General features: G+C 42.5%; 1 protein-coding gene across 1 annotated transcript in view; it reads right to left on the bottom strand.

Moving 5' to 3' along the window:
* The window catches only part of DACH1 (dachshund family transcription factor 1), a 446,425-nt gene that overhangs the window by 250,983 nt on the left and 174,667 nt on the right, over nucleotides 1-20,775 (bottom strand). Inside the window, exon 2 of the mRNA XM_070751360.1 lies at nucleotides 10,035-10,150. Within this exon, the coding sequence (XP_070607461.1) occupies nucleotides 10,035-10,150 (116 nt within the window). The remainder of the gene's footprint in view (nucleotides 1-10,034; nucleotides 10,151-20,775) is intronic.

Raw genomic sequence — 20,775 nt, 5'->3', positions numbered from 1 at the left:
CTGAGCAACGGAGATGAAATGAGAAGATACCCTTGGGAACAGAATATGGATGTGATATCAATAAGCAAATAAATTCAATTAAATCATAACTGACAAGAGGTGGCACAGCAGAAGTCAGACATAAAAACCAACAACAAATAAATAAAACACAGTAAATTGAGTAATGGAAGAAACTAATTCCCCTTACATATCATGAGTTTTGAACCCACATGAAAGGTCCTGCCACATACAACACTTTTATCCTTCCAGGAAAAGGATCATTTTTGAACAAGCAATCCTACTCAAGAGGCAGCTTAGTGCAGTGGCTAAAAAAAATGGACTAGGGGGCACTGAGTTCGAGGCTCACCTTTGGCCCAAAGTCAACTGGGCCGGTCATTCTTTCTAAGCCCTAAGAAGAAGTCAATTTATTAGGAACATTATATTGGCACAGTTGGCGAAAACCCGATTCTGAAGTGTTCTGCCGGCGTGTCTCAACCGCCCGTAATTACAGGGTAATTTGTCCAGGAAGACAGACACCACACGATAAAAGGAAACCCCAAAAGTTTTTATAAACAGAAAAATAGAAACAGCTCCCTTTTTAAATGTCAAAGGGATTTTCTGGTACACACAAAGCACTGGTTAAATGCAGTCCAATTGCTCACCCAATAACTGGGAAATTGAGTACAATTCTAAAGTCCAGAGAGTCCACACACACAATCCTGAACAGCAAAAACCACGATCTTGATGAAACAATGAATCAGATAAACTGCCATGAGGCTAAAACACCAGGCTGCACTTTTATCTGTAGAACTAATTACAGCAGCCCCACCCAACCACAGGTGACCTCATTTTCTCTTGTAATAATCCTTCAGTTGTTGTCTCCTATGCATCACTCTACGCATGCGTGGATGTGTCATTAATTCTTGTTCAGAATCCAGGGATGATACAGATGACTGATCTCCTCCTGGGCTATCTACCAAACTCCCCTCTTCCCTGTCACTCACACTTTCTTGGTCAGAGGAGACTTCGTCATCAGATTCTACTGGGAGCAAAACAGGCCTGCGGATGTTGATGTGTCCCCCACATCCACCTCCACATTCCTTGGGGCAGGAGCTGGGCCAGAGCTAACCACAACACTGAAGGATCTGAAGTTTTTCCTACCCAAATCAACACCCAACTTTCTTGCCCCAGGTCACACGTCCATCATCTCATCTCATTTCATTTATTAGATTTCTGTGCCACCCTCCTCAACTGACTCAGGGCCCTTCTGCCCACCCCTGTCTTAATACTGTCCTTTATTTCTTTGCCCGAAGCACAACTGATCAGCTCCTCCAGCTGTGATTTGGGTTGAATCCACCTTCTGAGCATGCGCGGAGCAAGTGCATGTGTATGAAACATTGCGATGTGAACCGGTGGTGAAGGTAAGTGGAACCCATTCCTGGATCCAGGATAGCTTTTGAAAGCCACCAAAGTGAGTGAGTGAGTGAGTGAGTGAGTGAGTGAGTGAGTGAGTTAGTTAGTTAGTTAGTTAGTTAGTTAGTTAGTTAGTTAGTTAGTTATATGCCACCCAACTCCCGAAGGACTATGGTTAGCTAATGGTATATTGATATCACAATAATGAGTTCTAATCCAAACACATTTGTCTTCTGGCTGAGACTTCCACTCTTGATGCTCCAATCATCTTCTGACCCACTTCACTGACTCTAAGATTGTTGGGGTGGAAGGGGCTGTCTTCTCGGGTCAACAGAGCAGAGACAACACTTAAGGGCAATTGTGTTAATGAACCACCTCATTTCTTTTAAGAATAACTGTATTTATATTTATTCATTACAACTAGAAAAAACAAAAAACAGGTTTCATAACCTGTTCATACATCGGGGACTTGCTCGTTTTAACGTGTCATTTATTGCAAGAAATGTTTCTAATCAAAATCCTTCTCTATTTTAGAATGCGCTACAAATACCTTTCTGATTCTGATGATAAAAAGGAGGCACAGGTGTTTGTCAGAAAAATGGATAGTGGTATTTTGGGGGAAGAGGGGTCTCCAAATCCTGTCTATCTCCAAAAGATTACAGTTCACATTGCTCCATTTGAAGAAGTAATCAATAGGTTGGTTTCCAACTTCCAACTTCCATTTTTGTTGCAACCAACTTTTTAGCTTCTGTTTTCCCAATGTCCTCAGGAGACATTCCCAATAAGGCTAACTGGCAGTTTGTTCCACTTGCCAGAATAATGATTTTATTTATTTCTGCAACAGTGGAAATCCAAAGCTCCTAATATTGAAGTCCAAATTTGGTTTCTACTCTCCTTACTATATCAAGATTGGAACTGTGAAAAGTCCTCCAGACTGCATAATTCATGGTTTCCTACTCTTCTCAATAGGGAAAGAAACCATCACCTAAAAGTACTATTGCTAAAACTGTGAAAACAGTAGTAAATATTTCAGAAAAGATGTTCCCAGTTACTTTCTAGCTGTATAAGAGAAAGAAGCAAATACCAGAAAAATGAAAAATATTTTTAAAATGCATTTCAAGCTATTTCTGCAGTCAATCTTACATAGATAAAATTAAAAGGGAATAAAGTTTATGATAACCCAAATTAGGGATGCAAATAAGACTGCCAGAAACACAACATCACCGTTAATTTGTCTTAATGTCCCCAATGACTTGGATTTGAGATTGGTTAGCAAATCTTCAAGATTAGAAAGATCATACATTTCAAATTTACGAGTTTTAAGTTGCAAAATTTTCTGTTTCAAACTGATGCGGATGCTAACTAAGTGTAAATCTGTTGCAGTGAACTTTGTAATGTCATGGATATGGGTGTTAAGAAAGGATGAATTACTCCTGCATACGAGACCAGATTGCACAGAACAGTTTCTAGAAATAAGGAAATAAGATTTTTTTGCCTCTTCTTAAGAACCATTTTCTACTTAAATATTTCCCAGGAAATTTGAGAGCAGCACGAAGGCCCAGCCAGTTTTCTACCATTCCCACTTTAATCCCTGCCGTCTCGGGCTTTTCTGGGCTGCCAGATGAGCCTTTTGGTGGTGCTTAGGGAGGCTTTGGCAGTCCAGAGTGAGCAAAGCATTTCCCTTTCTCTGGGCGCTTGGAGAGGGAATAAACTTCTGCCTGCGCCCAGAGAAAATAAACGCACAGTGGCGCCGGCTACAAAGAGAGCGAGTGAGAGGAGAGGGGAGCCCTTCAGCATGGGAAGGAAGAGGAAGCAGGTAGTAGCAGCAGCAGCAGCCAGTGTATCGGAGGCAACCTCGCTCCGGGTGTATTGGAAACGTGTGCTCCTCCTCGCTGCTTCAGAGTCCCTCTTTTTTTTTTCTAAGCCTTAAAATTTTGGATTTTTTTTTATTCCCCTCACCTCACCTTCTTCCTTTGGCAGCGACTGTCCTCCTCCCATCCAAATTCCGAGCTTTTATTTGTTTCACAATGGGTTTGCATGCAATATTTGCTTTTACATTGATTCCTATGGGAAAAATTGCTTCTTCTTAAGAACATTTCTAGTTAAGAACCTGGTCACGGAACAAATTAAGTTCCTAAGTAGAGGTACCACTGTATTTGTAATTCGAGAAATACTTGAGGCCAACAAGGCCTCAATGAAATGCTAAGAATCAAGGTGGGGAGGAGATTGGAAACAGAAGCAATCTTGGATGAAGGGAGGACAGGGAGGAGAGGAACAGCTCTGGCACAGTGAAAGTGGGATACTTCACATCATCAATTAGATTACAGAGTTCCCTCAATTTTCATGGGTTCAAACTTCACGAATAGCCTATACCACGGCTTTTCAAAAAATATTAATTAAAAATACTTCGTGGTTTTTTCCTATACCATGGTTTTTCCCGCCTGATGACATCATACGTCATACGTCAAAAACTAATAATTTTTGCAAATATATAACAAAAAAAAATATTATTAATAAATAATTATGTTTATAAATATCAGGATCACTAAGTGTCTTATTCAATGGTGAGTACCAGTAATAATGGTGAGTAAATGGTTGCTAAGGGAATGGGAAATGGTAATTTAGGGGTTTAAAGTGTTAAGGGAAGGCTTGTGATACTGTCCATAGCCAAAAATGGTGTTTTTACTTCCGCATCTCTACTTTGCGGAAATTTGACTTTCGCAGGCGGTCTCAGAACGCATCCCCTGCAAAAATAAACACTGTACTGCCCATTGTAGATGGAGAAATTACACTGGGCTCAGCCATCCCTTATCCATGAGGACCTGAGAGCCACAGCTGTTCCTTTTTCTCATTGCCAGGCATCAGCTAATTCAGACACATCCTTTCCTTGAGTCATACGGCAACACATCTACTTTTCTTCACAATGGTCGGCTTGCAGAGGGTACACAGTCACTCATGCCCTCATCACCTTGAGGTTCGATGACTGTAATGCTCTCTACATGGGGCTACCTTTGAAAAGTGTTCAGAAACTTCAGATCATGCGGAATGCAGCTGCGAGAGCAATCATATGCCCAAGGTATGCCCATGTTACACCAACACTCAGCAGTCTGCATTGGTTGCCGATCAATTTCTGGTCACAATTCAAAGTGTTGGTTATGACCTATAAAGCCCTTCATGGCATCGGACCAGAATATCTCCGGGACCGTCTTCTGCCGCACGAATCCCAGCGACCGGTTAGGTCCCATAGAGTTGGCCTTCTCCAGGTCCTGTCGACTAAGCAATGTCGTTTGGCGGGACCCAGAAGAAGAGCCTTCTCTGTGGCGGCCCCGGCCCTCTGGAACCAGCTCCCCCCAGATATCAGAGTTGCCCCCACCCTCCTTGCCTTTTGCAAGCTCCTTAAAACCCACCTCTGTCGTCAGGCATGGGGGAACTGAAATTTCCCTTCCCCCTAGGTTTATAGAATTTATACATGGTATGATTGTATGTATGAGTGGTTCTTTAAATTGGGTTTTTTTAGATTGTTTTAATATTAGATTTGTTTACATTGTCTTTTTATATTGTTGTTAGCCGCCCCGAGTCTCTAATAAATACAAAATACGAATACAAAAGATCTCAGCTGAGCCTAAGGAGTCGGTCTCCCCCTTGCAGGCAACTCAAAGCCAGCTTGTCTTCAGAGACATGGCAGGACGACTCTCCTATGAATGGATAATATGCGATCACAGCAGCCTTTAATTATTGAATTAATTTATTTCCGGAGGGCACCACTCACGCGCACAATGAGAATCGTTGAACTATTGTCCTGAAACACGGGGCACAGTTCACAGCGTTAGCTCTCGGCTAGGATTTTGCGCAAAAACTCAGTTGCTGGGAATCATTTGATAACCCTCTGTTGGTTTCGGTGGAATGGGCAGCTGTACAAAAAGGATTTTGCGCCCCAAAGAAACCTCTCCTAACTTCCCCAGTTGGAAAGTTCTTCAGGCCTGTTCAGGCAATTGCTGGGGAAAGGAAGCCTCTCCTCTCTTTATAGTCTATTATTTCACTAATAAATTATTGAGATTCTCCAGAATGTGGGGGATAAAATATTAAGCTCATGGTAGGGTTAGAGATAGTAGAAAGGATTTGGAAACTGCAGTTTAATGTTTCCAAGTGTAAAATAATGCATTTGGGCAAAAGGGATCCTCAATCTGAGTACTGTATTGGCAGTTCTGTGCTAGCAAAAACTGCAGAAGAGAAGAATTTAGGGGTGGCAATTTCTCAAAATGGGTGAACAGTGCAGTCAGGTGGTAGGGATAGCAAGTAGGATGCTTGGCTGCATAGCTAGAGGTATAACAAGCAGAAAGAGGGAGATTGTGATCCTGCTATATAGAGCACTGGTGAGACCACATTTGGAATACTGTGTTCAGTTCTGGAGACCTCACCTACAAAAAGATATTGACAAAATTGAACGGGTCCAAAGACAGGCTACAAAAAGGCTGGAAGGTCTTAAGCATAAAACTTATCAGGAAAGACTTCATGAACTCAATCTGCACAATCTGAGGTTAGTTGGGGGAAAGATCAGAAGCAACGTGACTCTAAAGTGTGCAATAGGGTTGATATTCCTGGAGGCGTCTGTAATATGGTAAAAGATTTAGTTTTACTAGATAAATGGTCAAAGCAATGGAAACTACAGTTTAATGTTTCCAAATGTAAAATAATGCACTTGGGGAAAAGGGATCCTCAATCTGAGTACTGTATTGGCAATTCTGTGCTAGCAAAAACTTCAGAAGAGAAGAATTTAGGAGTAGTGATTTCTGACAGTCTCGAAATGGGTGAACAGTGCAGTCAAGCAGTAGGGAAAGCAAGTAGGATGCTTGGCTGCATAGCTAGAGGTATAACAAGCAGGAAGAGGGAGATTGTGACCCCCTTATATAGAGCGCTGATGAGACCACATTTGGAATACTGTGTCCAGTTCTGTAGACCTCACCTACAAAAGGGTATTGAAAAAATTGAACGGGTCCAAAGACGGGCTACAAAAAGGGTGGAAGGTCTTAAGCATCAAACTTATCAGGAAAGACTTCATGAACTCAATCTACTGTATGTAGTCTGGAGGACAGAAGGAAAAGGGTGGACATGATCGAAATATTTAAATATGTTAAAGGGTTAAATAAGGTTCAGGAGAGATGTTTTTAACGGGAAAGTGAACACAAGAACAAGGGGGCAAAATCTGAGTTTAGTTGGGGAAATATCAGAAGTAACGTGAGAAAATATTATTTTACTAAAAGAGTAGTAGATGCTTGGAACAAACTTCTAGCAGACGTGGTTGGTCAATCCACAGTAACTGAATTTAAACATGCCTGGGATAAACATAGATACATCCTAAGATAAAATATAGGAAATAGTATAAGGGCAGACTAGATGGACCATGAAGTCTTTTTCTGCCATCAATCTTCTATGTTTCTAGGATTGACCATATTGTCTAGGCTAGGGAAGTGATGGTGAACATATGGCACGGGTGCCACAGGTGGCATGCAGATCCATACCTGCCTGTATGTGAGCTGTTACCCTAGCTCATCTCTAATGTGCATGTGTGTGCCAGCCAGCTGATTTTCGGCTTGCCCGGAGGTTCAGGGAGGGCATTTTTGGCTTCTGAAGAGTCTCCAGGGGGATGGAAGAGGGCATTTTTGCCTTTGGAGCTTGGGGAGGGCAACAAACAGGCCTATTAGGCCCACCAGATTTTGGGAAATGGGCTGTTTCAGGAGTTCAGAGGGCCTCTATCTGGATCGGGAGTCACTGCTCACAGTCACTCATGCCCTCATCACCTCGAGGCTCGACTACTGTAAGGCTCTCTACATGGGGCTACCTTTGAAGAATGTCTGGAAACTTCAGATCGTGCAGAATGCAGCTGCGAGAGTAATCATGGGCTTCTTTAAGTATGCCCATGTTACTCCAACACTCTGCAGTCTGCACTGGTTGCCGATCAGTTTCCGGTCACAATTCAAAGTGTTGGTTATGACCTATAAAGCCCTTCATGGCACCGGACCAGAATATCTCTGGGACCGCCTTCTGCTGCACAAATTCCAGCGACCGGATAGGTCCCACAGAGTGGGCCTTCTCCGGGTCCCGTCGACTAAACAATGTTGTCTGGTGGGACCCAGGGGAAGAGCCTTCTCTGTGGTGGCTCCAACCCTCTGGAACCAGCTCCCCCCAGAGATTAGGATTGCCCCCACCCTCCTTGCCTTTCGGAAACTCCTTAAAACCCACCTCTGCCGTCAGGCATGGGGGAATTAAAACATCTCCCCCTTGCCCATGTAGTTTCTGTGATTGTGTGCTTGTTTTTTTTATATATTGGGGTTTCTTTTGGATTTTTTAACCTAAAACTATAATTTAGATTGCTAAATATTAGATTTGTTACTATGTATTGTTTTTTACCATTGTTGTAAGCCGCCCCGAGTCTACGGAGAGGGGCGCCATATAAATCCAATAAATCTAATCTAATCTAAGGTAATCTCTGGAGGGCAAGGAAGGCCATGTTCGCCATCCCCAAGCATTGAATTATAGGTGTGGCCACTAACACTTGAGCGATAGCACATGCCCATGCGCTTTCAGCGCCTGAGAAAAAAAGGTTTGCCATCACTGGCCTATAGACTTTGCAACTTTTCTCACAAGTTAACAGCTAAAAGCTCCCTCCTTTTCAACTATTTTGGGGAAGCTGAGAAGTTTGGCATCGGTACACTGCCCACAATCACTCTATGAAGGAGATGGGTGGGTGGTCTTTAAATAGGACCAATGAAAATTAATAAACAAAAGTTCCTCTTTAATTGCCCGCCTTCAGCTGCATATCAACAAAACCCAGATACATTTCTGGAAAGCAGATGTGGAGGGAAAAAATACAGGCTAAAGAGATACTGCCAGAAGTCCTTTCTTGAGATTCCCTGGGAATTTAATGCATGGCAATAGACTTATGAATCTTATGTACTCTCTGCCTTCAGATGGGCTATTTCTGGAGAATGCCTATTTTTACAAAGAGCCATAAGCCTCTAGTAATCGCTCCTTGCAAAAGAATGGCCATAATAAAAACAGCCCTGGAGCTCCAACACCGCTGGGGAAACAGATCTATGTAATTTCTACATCCCCGTTAAAAGAGGGGAAGTTCTGATGTTTCTCTTCCACCAGAAATGCAAAATGTTACAGTAAAAGCAAAGTGGGAAATTGCAGCTTACACCGAGAATTACACAGGCTCTTAAAAGGTTGAATTAGCCTTAAGATCACTTGCCACCACTGGTGATTTCTGGTTAAGCATTAAAAGATGTAAACATCCAAAGAAAGGCAAATCAAGTTGATAATGCAAGACCAAGGAAACCAGCCAACACCTCTTGATTCTTCCAAAGTGATTTCTGGATGGCTACCTTGTTTCACTTGGAATGTGATCACTTGATCACTTGTTACACTTTCTCCATGAATGTGATAGCTGAGACAAGATTTTTTTGTGTGTGGGGAAACCCATCTCACTTCATTTCCTACAAAAAACAACACATAACCCTGTTTGTGACTGTTAAGTGGGCAATAATTACCATTATTGCTTCCAATTATTACTCTTTGACCTTCTGATGGAGGACAGAAGAGGAATCTAGAAATCTGGCATTGTAGAGAGTATATAAGTACTTTTGGAAATGATTCCTTATCTCTCCGATCATCTCTCCTCTGATGCGTTCATTTCTGTTTACAGAGAATCACGTGCAATTTCCATCATTTCAATTTTTTCGCCCCAACTAAAGACATATGAGGACGTGCACAACAGTGAGATTTCGGCAATTTTCATCCATAGTTTGCATGCGCAGAAACAAAATATTGGTGAAAATCACCAAAATCTCACTCCCACGTGGGTCCTTGCACACTACAGTGATACCTCTACCTGCCAACACCTCTACTTAAAACTTTTCTAGATAAGAACCGGGTGGGTCAAGATTTTTTTTGCCTCTTCTCAGGAACCATTTTCCACTTACAAACCCGAGCCTCCGAAAGTGTAACTGGAAAAGGTAGGGAGAAGCCTCCATGGGGCCTCTCTAGGAATCTCCTTGGAGGAAACAGGGTCAAAAAAAGGTGGGGAGAAGCCTCTGGGAGGCCTCTCTAGGAGGAAAAGATGGGGAGAAGCCTCTGTGGGGTATTTCTATGAAACTAATGGGAGGAAACAGGGCCATAAAAGGTGGGGAGAAGCCTCCATGGGGCCTCTCTATGAATCTTCTGGGAGGAAACAGGGCCATAAAAGGTGAAGAGAAGCCTCCGTGGGGCCTCTCTAGAAAACTCCTGGGAGGAAACAGGACCAGAAAAGGCAGGGAGAAGCCTCCGTGGGGCCTCTCTAGGAATCTCCTGGAACCCTCCCTCTGGTTTCCCCAATCGCACACATTATTGGCTTTTACATTGATTCCTATGGGAAAAATTGCTTCTTCTTACAAACTTTTCTACTTAAAGACCTGTTCACGGACCAAATTAAGTTCATAAGTAGAGGTACCACTGTATTTTGCTTCCGGCACATACACAGAAGCCAAATCTTGTGCCGATATGCCTGCCCACCCACCGGTCATTTGGAGCTGTGCACACATCTATTTTCACTACTGGGATGCCGTATTGTCCCGTACCAGCTGCAACCCGCTACTGGTTCCTACCTGTTGGTGGGATAATTCCCGGTGAGAGAAGACCAGGGACGGAATGCGGCATGATGTGGGAATTTTCCGGAGAGGTCACACTCTGCGTCCGTTTCGGGGGCCGCCCAGGTCTGGAGCTGCGGAAGAAAACAGGGGGGGGGAAAAGTTTACAATTAAGCTGTTGTCTGACACATCATTTCAAAGTTGTTTCAATTGGTAACATGGACTGTAAATAAATTTGTTTCAAGGACGGTTGCTTTTGCAGTTAGATGTAATAGACTTCCATCACTAATTAGATTACATGCTGAATTCATTTTCTTCATTGAAGATCAGCCGCGCTTGATGCATAATTCATAGCCGGCAACCTCGTTACCTGCTTCTTCATATTAATATCTATACACAGTTTGAATTGCCTCGTTTGCATATGCTAAAGTTCTACACGGAGCCTTCAGCACGAAAATTATGCACTAACTTGTAATAATTATTACAGTCAGCCTGCTATTGATTTATGAGACTTTTAAAAACCAAATATGTGTAGTACTTGTAATGAATGATATTTTAAGGTTCTTCAGGAAATTAAAAGGCAATGGCTGCCCAAGGAAATGTTCTGCTTGTTTGATTTAATACTACAGTTAGCTGGGAGGTGGAATGAGAGAGTGATTCAGGCCTATAGCACATTTTTCGATGATATGTTTTATTACCTTGCACTACTACTCTGATATCTAGATGATAAATGACAATACATATCTAATATGTGAAAAGGTCTTTGCAATTTCTTTATTTTTGTGTGTGTCATGTAAAAGATAAGTCAAGTTATCATTTAACCCTTATTCTATGCAGTGAAAAATCTTGCTTTAAATATGGTACATTAGTCAGAAGAAGGTTTATTGTTTATAAACCATTCTTTTTTTATTTTTATTTAATAAATTTTATTTAAATACATATATACATACAACAAACAATACAAAACATAAACATTTAAAAAGAAAAAAAAATGGACGAGTGTGTGGCAAATCTGTATGAGAGTTCTAATTATGTACATATTCTGTTGCCTACATGATAATTAATTAAAATATTTAAAAATATTAATAATATAAATATATGTATATATGTGTGTATAGGCCAAAATAGCACTATAATAATAATAATTTATTACATTTGTTTGCTATCATAGTCTCCCTTAATTTAAAAAAAATTCAGCAAACCATGTGATATATGTGTGTGTGTGTGTGTGTGTGTGACATGTTTTTGCTGAATTTTTAAAATTAAGAGAGAGTAGGATAGCGCTATTTCGGCCTTGTTCTGGCCCCATCAGCTAGCCATACCCTTACTGGGATTTGATCCTCTGGCTTCTGCCATGTAAGGCAGAGAATTGTGTATATTTTTTCTGGATTGTGTTTAATGTTTGCATCATAATGGATAGAGGATAGATGGATGGAAGGAGGGACGGATGGATGGATCCATCGATCCATCGATCTATCAATCCATCGATAGGTAGATGAGTCTGTGGAGTGTGTATGTGTATGTGTGAGAGAGGGCGGGGAGAGGGAGAGAAAGAGAGAGAGAGAGAAAGAAGGAAGGAAGGAAGGAAGGAAGGAAAGAAGGAAGGAAGGAGCAATCTTGAGAATAGGACTATTAATTTGGGAAGGTCAACTATCTAGTGCCAGTTCTGATTTTTGCATCCCAGAAATGATTAACTCTATATTAGTGAGAGAGGCGCAGAAAAACCTAGAAGTTCTCACTTAGTATTTTCAATTTAAATTGCATCCATTATTTTTGTTGCATGCTCTGGAGATGAATTTCAAATAGTTCAAATAGCTATGTAGGACATTCATATATTCGTACTAGAAGCATTTGAGTTATTTCATTTGGGAGTCCATTCTACATGCTAAAATATACTGTATGTATCACAATACTTGCATTCACTGTTAGCATCACATCACCTTGTGTTTTGAGACATTTACTTAAAAAAAACCCTCTATCACCCATTTTTAATAAAGGAATAACGATCAAAGAACAGGGCATTTCTTTGCAGTTTAATGACTCAAAACCTTGGGCTATTAACCTTAACTGGTCATTAATTCCAAGTTAATGACCAGAATTGAGGTCATTATTAATATAAAGCCAGAAGATTTTTGTTTGGATGAATCTGGTTTTTTTTCCCCTTCCTCTTCTCACAAAGCAAAATAATTTCTCTCCTAAAGTTTAAGAAGTAAAAGCATGTGAGAATGAAGCAATTCTAATATAAGTAATGAAGTACTGTAATTCTAATGTATTTTAACCTATAGTCAATAAACCCTTGAGAATATTCCACACTATTCACAATTTTATATAGTGTTTTATGTGCACATACACACACATATATATACACATATAGATGTGTGTGTGTGTAACATATTTTTGCTGATAATGAAAAGGAAGGGAGACTAATATAGATCTATTTCAAACTATTTTGCTCTGATCAGCTAGCCATACCCTTACTGGGATTTGAACCAGGAGAGTTTGCCTGTAAGGCAGTAGCTTTAACCTCTAGAACACAGGTTCTCCTCCCCTCAGGTACACACACACATACACACATACCACACACACACACTGGTGGGCATATACTACACACATACCACACACACACACTGGTGGGCATATACTACTCTAAATTGCATCCAATACCTTGGCAGAAATCACCAACCCAGGATGCAATTGTAAGTACTTCATCCATTTCATACACAGTGATGGGCTACCAAATTTTTTACTACCACACTGTGGGTGTGGCTTATGAATTTTTTTTCAACATCTTTCAGTGCAAATTGGGTGCTCTGGGGTGGAGCTCCATTTTCGCTACCCCACTGTGTTTCCCCCGCCCTGTCCGGGTAGTAGCCCACCCTGCTCACACACCTCCGACAATGAAGTGTTGAAGAAGGAGAGATGTCCTGAGTAGGAAGTAGCTATTCTTCTTACCTTCTCCAGAAGGTTCATTGTTGTTCCTTTGATCCTTGTTTTTCCTGCTACCTCCCTAATCTCCAACTTTCATTTTTCTTCCAATATATTTATAAATACCTAAGATTTTTACAGTAAGCACAAAGGACAAAAATACTGAGACTTTGTTCTAGAACCCTGTAGATGTCCTAGGGTTATATTTGCCTGGTGCACCAGTTGCAGGCCTATTTGGACTGGCTGTCTCTGCTCACAGTTGCTCATGCCCTCATCATCTCGAGGTTCAACTACTGCAATGCTCTCTACATGGGGCTACCTTTGAAAAGTGTTCAGAAACTTCAAATTGTGCAAAATGCAGCCGCGAGAGCGTTCATGGGCCTCCCTAGGCACAACCATGTTTCTCCAACACTCCACGGACTGCATTGTTTGCCGATTGGTTTCCAGACACAATTCAAAGTGTTGGTAATGACCTATAAAGCCCTTCTTGGCATCGGGCCAGATTACTTGTGGGACTGCCTTCTGCCATATGAGCCCCAGCAACCGATTAGGTCCCATAGAGTTGGCCTTCTCCAGGTCCCGTCAGCCAGAAAATGTTGCTTGGCAGGGCCTATGGGAAGAGCCTTCTCTGTGGGGGGCCCACCCGTCTGGAATCAGCTCCCCCTGGAGATTCGCACTGCCCCCAGCCTCCTTGCCTTCCATAAGAATCTTAAGATTCACCTATGTCACCAGGCTTGGGGTTATTAGGTCTTAGCCCCCTGGCCAATGAAATGAGATATATGTTGTATGATTAAACTGGTATGATTGTTTTTAAATATAGGATTTTTAGATTGTAATTTTAAATTTAATTAGATTTGCCGTTGTACTGTATTGCTATATTATATTATATACAACTCTAATAAAAATAAATAAATAAATAAATAAATATTCAGGTCAACCTAATATAGTACTTATTTTCTTTTTTAAAAGCCTAGTACGTTTTGCTAAAAACTAAAATAAAAAGCTTGTCATGCTCATTTTAGTTCTGTTTGTCTTTGTGTTCCTAACATAATAAGAAGAAAAAAATCTGTAGCCAGAATATTTTCTCAGACTACAACTGAGAAGATAACTAGTTATTTACGTCAAGAGAGACACAAGTATCATAGTTTTTGATAATTCGGTTTATAAATAGGATATTCTATTTTAAACAAAACATGTCATGGATACATCTAAGCCCTTCAAATAGTTTCCATATAATATTACTAAACAAAAGTCACTTGTGTTTAATAAGTAACTTGGAATGCTTAACAGTTATTTAGCTTGTATCTTGCTGAGTTTAAAACCCATTTTTGCATTAGTTGAGCAAATAAAAAAAAAGATTTTAAATTTATCAAAACATGCCTTGAATAAATAAAGGCATCTGGGTTATTATTTTATGAAGCTCTCTGGTTATTGCTCTGTATATGGGCTTTCATTGAAGAACGCATAATTTAGAGCCATCAAACTTCTCAAACTACAGATCCTTTGACCCTGAAATAAATTTAATTTTATCTCCTTTTTAATCACTGCTTCATCAAGTCATGTTCTATATCAGGGTGTTTTTTTTAATGAGTAATAATAGACTTGAGCAAACTTTGACAACTGATGTTTCCAGACCTAGTTTTTCTCACTTTTTCAAAAGTTTTTTCAAGTTTCCAAATACAGTACATTCTATCTTATATAGAATTTTATTTATCTTTTCCTATAAATACCTTACTTTTATTATGTCCACAAGATTAGCACGGAATAATGCTTTTTTACTAAGAATCAAACTCTTTTAGTTATTTACTGATGATTGTTTGTTTGTTTGTTTGTTTGTTTGTTTGTTTGTTTGTTTGTTTGTTTGTTTGTTTATTTATTTATTTATTTATTTATTTATTTATTTATTTATTTATTTATTTATTTATTTATTTATTTATTTATTTATTTATTTATTTATTTATTTATTTATTTATTTATTTATTTATTTATTTATTTATTTATTTATTTATTTATTTATTTAAACTTGTATGCCACCCCATCCTGAAGGACTCGGGACTTTGCTACTTCGTATGGCTTTTAATTATGATTATTTTGATGGTTGTTTTGTTTTTAAGATATTGTTAGATTGTTTCCTTTTAAATATTTTTGATGGTATAAATTAGCCATGTTGATTTAAGATCTAAATACAGTGATACCTCATCTTACAAATGCCTCATCATACAAGCTTTTCGAGATACAAATCCGGGGTTTAAGATTTTTTTGCCTCTTCTTACAAACTATTTTCTCTTTACAAACCCACCGCTGCTGCTGGGATGCCCCGCCTCCGGACTTCCGTTGCCAGTGAAGCACCCATTTGTGCGCTGCTGGGATTCCAATGAGGCTCCCCTCCACGGGAAACCCCACTTCTGGATTTCTGTGTTTTTGTGATGCTGCAGGGGAATCCCAGCAGGGCAATCCCAGCAGCACAAAAATGGGTGCTTCGCTGGCAACGGAAGTCCGGAGGTGGGGTTTCCCAGCAAGGGGAGCCTCAGCAAAATTGCAGCATCGCAAAAACACAGAAGTCCTCGAAACCCCACTCCGGACTTCCATGTTTTTGTGATGCTGTGATTTCAGTGAGGCTCCCCTCACTGGGAAACCCCACCTCCGGACTTTCGTTGCCAGCAAAGTGCCCGTTTTTGCGCTGCAGCATTGCAAAAACACGGACGTCCGGAGGTGGTGTTTCCCATGGAGGGGAGCCTCAGGGGAATCCCAGCAGCGCAACCTCATCCTGGAACCAATTATGTTTGTAAGACAAGGTATCACTGTATTTGCAATCAAGGTATTGCAAGCATTAGAAAAACTGGAACTCTCACACCCAATCTTGAGAAAGATTTTGACCGGAGGTGGTGTTTCCCATGGAGGGGAGCCTCAGGGGAATCCCAGCAGCACAAAAATGGGTTCTTCGCTGGCAACGGAAGTCCGGAGGTGGGGTTTCCCAGCAAGGGGAGCCTCAGTGAAATCGCAGCATCGCAAAAACACAGAGGTCTGGATGTGGGGTTTCAAGGACTTTTGTGTTTTTGTGATGCTGCGATTTCACTGAAGCTCCCTTCGCTGTGAAACCCCACCTACGGACTTCCATTGCCAGCGAAGCACTCGTTTTTGCGATGATGGGATTCCCCTGCTGGGATTCCCCTGCAGCATCGCAAAAACACAGAAGTCCAGAGGTGGGGTTTCCCATGGAGGGGAGCCTCAGGGGAATCCTAGCAGTGCTTCGGCTGGCAAAAGGGGTGAATTTTGGGCTTGCACGCATTAATCGCTTTTCCATTGATTCCTATGGGAAACATTGTTTCATCTTCCAAACTTTTCACCTTAAGAACCTCATCCCAGAACCAATTAAGTTTGTAAGACAAGGTATCACTGTATCTCAGTTGTGTTTCACATACATGCATGCTCAAGATACTACTTTTTTTCTTGATAAGCAACGCAAAAATATTTCATAAATGAATAAAACATACACGCACATCACATTGATTTACATCTTCAATTATTTCATATGATAATAATGCTGTGATTGGTTGACAGCAATGGCATGATGCCCAAGCAACTCTATCAAACAAGTCTTGCATGTTCTCCCTGTCTGTGATTTAAATTAATTTAGTTTACATATTCCAAACGTTTTTCTCAAAGCTTTAAAGATCATGTTAAAAAAGCCTCTGCCTTTCATATTGTTGCTGTTGCTTCACAAAACAAGAATAAAAATACAAACCATCTTTCTAACCATCACTTGAAGAACCTACTAACAGAATAACAAGAGTTGGAAGAGGCCTTGAAGATCTTCTAGTTCAGCTCTTTGCTCAAGTAGCAAAGAGTCCCATGGTTGTCCTTTGTGGCTTCTTAAAATCCTCCAGTGTTGAAGAACCCACAACTTCTGGAGGAAAGTCATTCCACCAATTAATTGTTCTAATTAATCAGAAAATTTCTCATTAGTTCTAGATTGGTTCTCTCTTTGATTGGTTTCCATCCATTGTTTCTTGTCCTACCTTCTGGGCCTTTAAAGAATAGATTCATTATGGATTTTGGAAGACTGTTATCATGTTACTCCTTGTTCTTCTTTTGATCTAGCCAATCATTTAGAGGATATTCATTCATTCATTCATTCATTCATTCATTCATTCATTCATTCATTTATACTTATAAGCCGCCCAATCCTGAAGAACTCAGGACGACTTACAACAATATAAAGTACAGAACAATAAAAAGAAGTCAAATGTACAATCTAAAAAACCATAGTTAAACTAACCATAGTTAGTTAAATTAACCATAGTTAGTTAAACTAACCAGTCAGCCCGCATGCATTCCATTCATACAATTTGGTCATGATAGTTGTTAATTCATTCCTTGCAGGAATTTTGGCAAAAAGTGAAAGAGGATATCAATGGAATGTTAAATATACAATGGACAATCACTAAGGAAATGGCAGTATTAGTAAAAAGCAATGCGATGGGAGAATTTAGAGAAATAAAAAAAGCAGCAATAGAAAGTGCTCAGGCAGTAATAGTTTTGGGTTGGAAGGATGCGACAAAATGGACAATGCAAAATTGGTATAGGTACATGGTGGATCATATTCAATTTGAAATTATGGAAAAAAGGATAAATTTGGATAATGAAACTGATTTGGGACAGCTGATTGGACGGTGGGACAAGGTAAGACGATATATGACGAGCAGAATCCGAGACCAAGCTACAAGAAATAAACTAGAATCACTCTATAATATGTAGACAGATATATTGTTCTTGGGTTAAGTGGATTAAAAAAGAAATACCCCCAATTTGGTGGTGGGGAATGTGTGTATGTCGGGGTGATGGGCACAATTCACATTTCACTATGCACTGTTTTATGTTGTGTGATTTTAAATTGTTAAAAATCAATAAATAAAATTATAAAAAAAAAAAAAAAAGATAGTTGTTAATTCATGGTCCCCAGTACTGCCGGCAAAGCCAGGATTTCATGGCCTTATAGAAGGCCAGTAGGGTGGGAGCAGTCTGGACATCATAGAAACATCAGGGGAGAGTTGATTCCATACAGCCGGGGCAGCAACAGAGAAGGCCCTCCCCCGCAGCCCAGCCAACCTGCATTGTTTAGTCAATAGGACCTGGAGGAGCCAACTCTATGTGCTCTTATTTGGTCTCTGGGAGGTATGCGGCAAGAGACGGTCCCATAAATATCCCCATGACACATTTTTTTGTCTCAGTTTTGACCTACTTTGAAAGCAGCCTATGCTTACCCTCAGCTGTTCTACTTTTGAAATAGTGTTTTCCATCATGGTGTTTTCCAACTAACAAAATGATGTTCAACATCGAGAAGAGTAAAGTCCTTCACCTAGGTAAAAAAAAGCCTAGACACGCATACAGTCTGGGAGGAACCCTACTTAGCAGTAGTGACTGTGAAAGAGATATTGGAGTCTTGGTGGATAATCAACTAAATGTGAGCCAGCAATGTGCAGCAGCGGCTAAAAAGGCCAGCACAATCCTAAACTGCATCAACAGGGGGATACACTCCAAGACCAGAGAGGTATTAATACCACTCTATAACACCCTGGTCAGACCACATCTGGAGTATTGCATTCAGTTCTGGTCACCACACTTCAAAAGAGACATGGAACTCTGGAAAAGGTGCAGAAAAGAGCAACCAAAATGATTAGGGCAGAGGTCCCCAACCGCCGGTCCGCGGACCGGGACCGGGCCGTTGGGGTTTTCCAGCCGGTCCGCGGCGTCGGAGACCCAAAGCCCATGTGGAGGAAGACGGAGCCAAGCGGGGCCACCCGGAGACCTTTTCCCGTCTTCTTCTCCTCGCTCGCTCCCCTCATAGCCAGCAGCCCCGCTCGCGGGGGGATGCCCGTTCGTAGCTACCAGCCCGCCAAGCGTCGAGGGGGCTTCCGAGGCTGAAGGGAAGAGCCGGAATGCCCTTCCCGGGTTTAGATTGCTTGCTGTTGGGGGAAACGGAGGAGGCGGCGGCGGCGGTGGGGCGCGATCGCCTACTTTCTGGAGCGAGGAGAAAAGAACCGCCGCCTCCTCCGTTTTCCCCAACAGCAAGCAATCTAAACCCGGGAAGGGCATTCCGGCTCTTCCCTTCAGCCTCGGAAGCCCCCTCGACGCTGGAGGGATGGTTATGAGGGGAGCGAGCGAGGAGAAGAAGACGTCCCACTCATCGCTCCTGAGGGAACGGGCGAGGGCGTCGGAGACCCAAAGCCCATCCTGCGTGGAGGAAGACGGAGCCAAGCGGGGCCACCCGGAGACCTTTTCCCGTCTTCTTCTCCTCGCTCGCTCCCCTCATAGCCAGCAGCCCCGCTCGCGGGGGGATGCCCGTTCGTAGCTACCAGCCCGCCAAGCGTCGAGGGGGCTTCCGAGGCTGAAGGGAAGAGCCGGAATGCCCTTCCCGGGTTTAGATTGCTTGCTGTTGGGGAAAACGGAGGAGGCGGCGGCGGCGGTGGGGCGCGATCGCCTACTTTCTGGAGCGAGGAGAAAAGAACCGCCGCCTCCTCCGTTTCCCCCAACAGCAAGCAATCTAAACCCGGGAAGGGCATTCCGGCTCTTCCCTTCAGCCTCGGAAGCCCCCTCGACGCTTGGCGGGCTGGTAGCTACGAACGGGCATCCCCCCGCGAGCGGGGCTGCTGGCTGTGAGGGGAGCGAGCGAGGAGAAGAAGACGGGAAAAGGTCTCCGGGTGGCCCCGCTTGGCTCCGTCTCCCTCCACACAGGATGGGCTTTGGGTCTCCGACGCCCTCGCCCGTTCCCTCAGGAGCGATGAGTGGGACGTCTTCTTCTCCTCGCTCGCTCCCCTCATAACCATCCCTCCAGCGTCGAGGGGGCTTCTGAGGCTGAAGGGAAGCGCCGGAATGCCCTTCCCGCGTTTAGATTGCTTGCCGTTGGGGGAAACGGAGGAGGCGGCGGCGGTGGGGCGCGATCGCCAAGTTTCTGGAGCAGATAGGCTTTGAGTTTTTGGCTGGGGGGGGAGAAGTAGGACCTTCCTAAGTTCCCCCCCCAGTCAAAATCACAAAGCCAGGCAGCCCCCAGCCGCCAAAGGAGCCTCCTCATTCTCCCTGCCCTGTGGAGAAGTGTGGAGGGCTGCGTCACTAAGCTCCACCCCTCCATAACCCCACCCCCATATGACCAAAGCCCCCCCCACCGGGCCGTAGAAAACTCGTCTAACTTAAAGCCGGTCCCTGGTGCTAAAAAGGTTGGGGACCTCTGGATTAGGGGACTAGAAAGCAAGACTTATGAAGAGAGATTGCTGGAACTGGGCATGGATAGCCTAGAGAGAAGGAGGGCCAAGGGGGACATGATAGCAGTATACAGTACTTGAGGGGTTGCCACAGAGAGGAGGGGGTCACGCTGTTTTCTGGGGCACCACAGGGCCCGACGAGGAACAACGGTTGGAAGCTGGCCAAGGTGAGATTTAGCCTAGAAATAAGGAAAAACTTCCTGACGGTCAGAGTGATCAACCAGTGGAACAGCCTGCCAGTGGAGGTTGTGAACTCTGGACACTTTCAAGAGGAGATTGGACTGTAACATGGCTGCTGTAGGATTTCCTGCTTAAGCAGGGGGTTGGACTTGATGACCTGTAAGGTCCCTTTCAACTCTAATAAATAAATAAATAAATCATCTCCCACCAAAGATTTGGCTAGCTGTGCAGGTGCATAAACCAAATCTCATGTGGGGTGCATGAGATGCACTTGTCGGGAGCACCAATGTCTATGCCGGCTGCCGAGGACCATCTAGGTAGCGAGGTAAGTGGTAACCCACCACTGAGCAGCGTGCAACTAGGAAAACTCTCCCCATCTGAAGGAATTGATCGAG

Source organism: Erythrolamprus reginae, chromosome 4 (assembly GCF_031021105.1).
Source record: "Erythrolamprus reginae isolate rEryReg1 chromosome 4, rEryReg1.hap1, whole genome shotgun sequence".
NCBI lineage: Eukaryota > Metazoa > Chordata > Lepidosauria > Squamata > Dipsadidae > Erythrolamprus > Erythrolamprus reginae.
Note: the sequence above shows the minus strand (reverse complement) of the source record. Positions and strands in the feature narration are given on the sequence as shown.